At 40.4% G+C, this 4678-nt stretch overlaps 1 protein-coding gene across 1 annotated transcript; it reads right to left on the reverse strand.

The window, feature by feature from the left end:
* Positions 1–1151: 1151 nt before the first annotated feature.
* LOC101849121 (5-hydroxytryptamine receptor 4-like) lies at positions 1152–2153 on the reverse strand. Its single transcript, XM_005095408.1, has one exon. It carries the CDS (start codon positions 2151–2153, stop codon positions 1152–1154), a length of 1002 nt encoding a protein of 333 aa, XP_005095465.1.
* Between the last annotated feature and the right edge of the window lie 2525 nt (positions 2154–4678).

A 4678-nucleotide genomic window follows, 5' to 3' on the forward strand; every position in this document is an offset into this window, starting at 1 on the left:
TCTGTCTGTCTGTCTGTCTGTCTGTCTGTCTGTCTGTCTGTCTGTCTGTCTGTCTACCCATCTGTCTCTCTGTTTGCTGGGCGTAAATTTCTTAATCTGTCATTAGCTAAGGGTTTTTTCGGAGGTAGGGAATATAATATAGGGAAACACTTGATCTATTAGCACCCAATCAGCGAAATAAATTTTATATCGGCCTATGATAGCTTTGTGGCTTACTCATTGTTCTGCACTAGATCTTTGCTTCTCTTACAATTTTATTTAGAACTGCAAATATTATATTTAATTTAATTTTTAGCTTAGTAAATCGTCGATTAATTCGTCATTGACATCAAATAGAACAAAGTTTGCACTATGAAAGCAGGCTACACTGACCCCGTTAGTCAGGTCGAGACTAAACTGGGAGACAAGTTTATATAATTATTTTTTTAAAAATAAAAGTTTGGCAGCACCTACAGAACAGTTGGGTCAAATAAACGCCGAAAGTGTTACAGGAGAACAACAAGCACAAAAAAAAGAAATAGAGATAAGAACGATAAATATTTGATAAGAAAAAAGGGAGCAAACCACACTTGATCACCCGCCATCCACACACACTCAGACTAATCAAAGCACATTAAAATCAGTGAAACTTTACGTTCGAACTAAATCATCAAAACTGACATGGTGCGCCCATGCTAAATGTGCTTTTCTATAAAGAGTCTAAAGGCAGTGTTGTGTTATTTTTTCACTTGTTTTCAAAATGACAAAATGACAAATAAACGCTCTGTGTGTATGATACATTCTTCAATTGCGCTTTCTACTGTTACAAGGCACGTAAATGTGTGCAGAATAATAATCTAATGCTTGAACAAGCGTTTTAACATCAATAAAACTGTCCAAGACAAGCCTACCAAGGGCGACAACTTGACTTCCGAATTGGGTTATTTTCAACACCTAAGTCGAAACCAGTTCCAATTAAGTGCAGAGACTGCCAGGTACTTCGAATTGTCTTAAAACACCATTATTAGATATTTACGTGATCATGGAGTTTACGTTTTGGACCTCATATAATTATTTTTAATGGCTCGTATTATTACTGGCTAGTACACACAGTAACTTTCAGCGATCCATTCTGTTCTATAAAACAAGCCAAGCACTAATCTAGGTTAAGGTTAGTAGCGAGACCTATTCCAGGGAGCCAGTCTGAGAAAAGCAGCCCTGAACTGCTGGTTCTGCACGGCGTAGATGATGAAGTTCATGCCGGAGTTCATGAAAGTGATCACGTTGAAGAGACGGTATAGGGACGGCGGGACTGTCGTGTAAAAGTCCAGACCAACAACCACAACTGTCGGCGTGGCACAGACGAAGAACACACCAAACACGGTCAGGAAGAACTTGACACTCTTCAAGGTGGCTCGTCTAGAAGCGTTGTTTTTGCTGTTCTTGTGTTGGTCGCCGATGCCGGTGTTGCCTTGTTGGGAGATGGCTCCTGCGACGCTGGGAACTGTGGAGCAGATGGCTTTGGTCTGTCGGAGAGCCACTCGCAGGATAAGGATGTACATGACCACGATAATGCTCACGACGGGGAAATACATGGCTGAGAGAGGGTAGAACAAGCACTCGATCCGCAATGTTTTTGTGATGTCGCACAAAGGTATTTCTCCATACGGCACATGCGTGAACTGCAGGAGAATGGCGTAAAATAGTCCAAACGTCCAAGCAATCGAGAGAGTGCAGGAAACGAATCGATTGGTTACAACTCGGGGGTATAAGTAAGGTTTACAGATATACATGTAACGTTCTACAGCTATGAAGGTCATGTGGATGGCGGAGAGGACCGGCATGGCTACACCGATGACCTGCATAAGCACACAGGCGTGGATGCTTTTGTAAAACAACTCGGCTCTCAGGTTGGGCAACATGAAGAGTGCCGCAAGAATCAAGTCGAAGCCAACGATGATATCTGTGACGGCAAGACTGGCAACATAGGCGTTGGTGATAGACCTGAGGGAGGCTGTTTTGCAAATTGCCAGAATAGTGATGACGTTACTGCCGATGATGAAGATGGAGAGAAGTGCGGAGAATGTGCACAGGCCGATGTCCACTAGGGTCACTTTCAGGGACTCGCTCGACACACTGGATTCAGTAGTGGCTTCTGGTACCGTCGTACTCATTCTTGCCGATTTATTGAAACAAAAAAGAAATATAAATCGAATGGTCGGAGGGTGTCACTGGTATGTTCGACTTTTTAAAAAAATACCCCTCTCTTATGTTTATTTTTTCGTTTTCCTTTCCCAGAGCAGTTAATCCCAGTTGTCGTATTAAATACGTGGTACTGAAAACGAAAATCCACCAAACCAGAAACGTGAATCCTCAAAACACTCCATGAAAATAATATGGCTGTCCAGCAGAAAAAAAACAATAACGATGCTGAGGGGTGAATGAAAATTGCGATACTGTACCTTGTAATTCTCTTGAGCTTTCTGCTCAACGCCGTTCCAGGTTCCTATCATAACAATGATTATGACAACGATAGCGATGACAACCCTGAAGAAGTAGACGTCCAAACGATTGCTTTTGTATGTTTATGTCAAGACAATTCTTTCATTTTCGGTGTTAAAAGTGTATTGTTTAAAATAATGCGTAGTACAGCTGAATCAAGTTTATGCACAGCACGTTTCTGAACAATAAATTCTGCGTGTCATCTCCTCATTTCTACAATTTTGAAACCACCGCGTACTGAGCTAGGGGAGTTGATTTGTATTACCTTTATACTACACTTATAAAGGAACCATACTCTCTAATTCGATACATGCGGCAGAAAGTATATTTCCGTTAAACGTTGAAAGCGACGACACTCACTTTCAAACTAATACAAAGTTCAGGCTGAATATTCCACCGCTTTTATCAAATCTCTAAACACCACGGAATATAATTTTGCCTCTTTTTATTTTTTAGATAGACCCATAAGGTAATTACAGTGACATCATTACAATCAAAGTCTCTGATTGGATGACGGAAACACAAAAGACTCCAACAACCCTTGAGTCATTTTAGTTTTCTTTGAATTGGAGGGTAAAAGAGAGGTGTGGGCGGGGTATTCAATTTCGAAAGCGATTTGTTTCATCGGCCTGAACAATATGCCGTCAGCAATCAACATATTTCTCTGGAAAACTCAGTAACAAAGATTTGTAATCGAAAACAGCTCATTACAGATAACAGAAAGAAAAAAGCCTAGTCACTAATGTATAAACATCTAAAGTCTAAAAATCAGACACATTATTATTATCATGCCTGTCTTTTTGTTTGTCTGTCTATCTGTCTGCCATGTCTATCTATCTGTCTGTCTGTCTGTCTGTCTGTCTGTCTGTCTGTCTGTCTGTCTGTCTGTCTGTCTGTCTGTCTGTCTGTCTGTCTATTTGCCGCGTGTAAATTTCTTATTTTGTCATTAGCTTAAGACGGGGTAGGAGGTACGGAAACTAAAGGGAAACATTCAATCTGTTAACACCCAATCAGCTAAATGATCTTCATATTGCCTAGTGCTTGCTTTGTAGCTTACTCTTTAATCTGCACTAGATCTATGCTTTTCTTACGATTTCATTTAGAACTGCAAACATTTAAATTTTAATTTTACCTTTAGAAAATATTTGATTGATACATCATTAATGGGCAAACAGAACAGAGTTTGCTGGTTAAAAGCAGACTACACTGACTCTATAAACTAGACAAGGATACAGGTTTATGTTTGTTTGTTCGCTTGCCTGTTTGTTTGTTTGTTTGCTTGTTTGTTTGTTTGACTACTTTTAGTACAGTAAAAGTTTTTAGGTACTTTCAACATTATTGGGTCATGTACATGCCAAAATAATAGAAATGCAATTAGAGAAGAAAAAAACAATTAAAAAATAAGGAGGAGAGATTATAAATATAGATGTTTGATTTTTTTAAAAGGTGAGCAAACCACACTTGATCACCCGCCAGTCACCCATTAGGACTAATCAAAGCACACTAAAATTGGTCAAACTTGACTTTTGACTTGAATCATCAAAACTGACGAGGTGTGCCCATGCTTAATGTGCAGCTTTGTAAAAGAAACTAGAGGCAGTGTTACGTAACCCTGATATATAACTGTTCAGCTGCTTCAGTTTAAAATGTGGGGGCTCTCGGGGCCTAGAGGTTAATGTGTTCGCCGCTCATTCAAAGGTCCCGGGTTCGAATCCGGCTAGTGATGGAAACCTATTCTTCTCTAAAATTGTCTCCTTTCATTTCCTTTCCTGCTCTCTAACAATGTTATGTCGTCTGCTTTCGTCTCCAGATTCTGCCCCCACCTCCTCTGCCTCCCCCTCTGGGCTCTTGACGCTTTCTGCAGCAGGTCTACTATTACTCCTTTGGTCATTCTTACAGTTGTCTTTCAGCCACACCCCTGATCTTCTGGTAGAAAAGATCTACACCTAGCTTTCTCGAACAAGAGCGAAAAATCTCGGAGGTCCCGTGTGCAAGTTGCGCAAGTTAAAGATCCCTTGGAGGTCTAAAATCAATAAGAGATGGCTTCGGCCGATCCCCTGGCAAAAATTCAAAATTTCCTACGAACTGAAAATGTTTGGTGTGTCCCGCGCGCTCATATGACCTTAAGCAGTTGCGAGCGCCGTAAAACACGTACTAAAAAAAAAAGTTGAAAATGTGTCAATTTGTAGTTAGCTCT

Source organism: Aplysia californica, unplaced genomic scaffold (assembly GCF_000002075.1).
Source record: "Aplysia californica isolate F4 #8 unplaced genomic scaffold, AplCal3.0 scaffold00103, whole genome shotgun sequence".
Classification (NCBI taxonomy): domain Eukaryota; kingdom Metazoa; phylum Mollusca; class Gastropoda; order Aplysiida; family Aplysiidae; genus Aplysia; species Aplysia californica.

Coding starts and splice junctions, on each gene's coding strand:
- LOC101849121 (XM_005095408.1), bottom strand. CDS start 2,153: ATGAGTACGACGGTACCAGAAGCCACTACTGAATCCAGTGTGTCGAGC.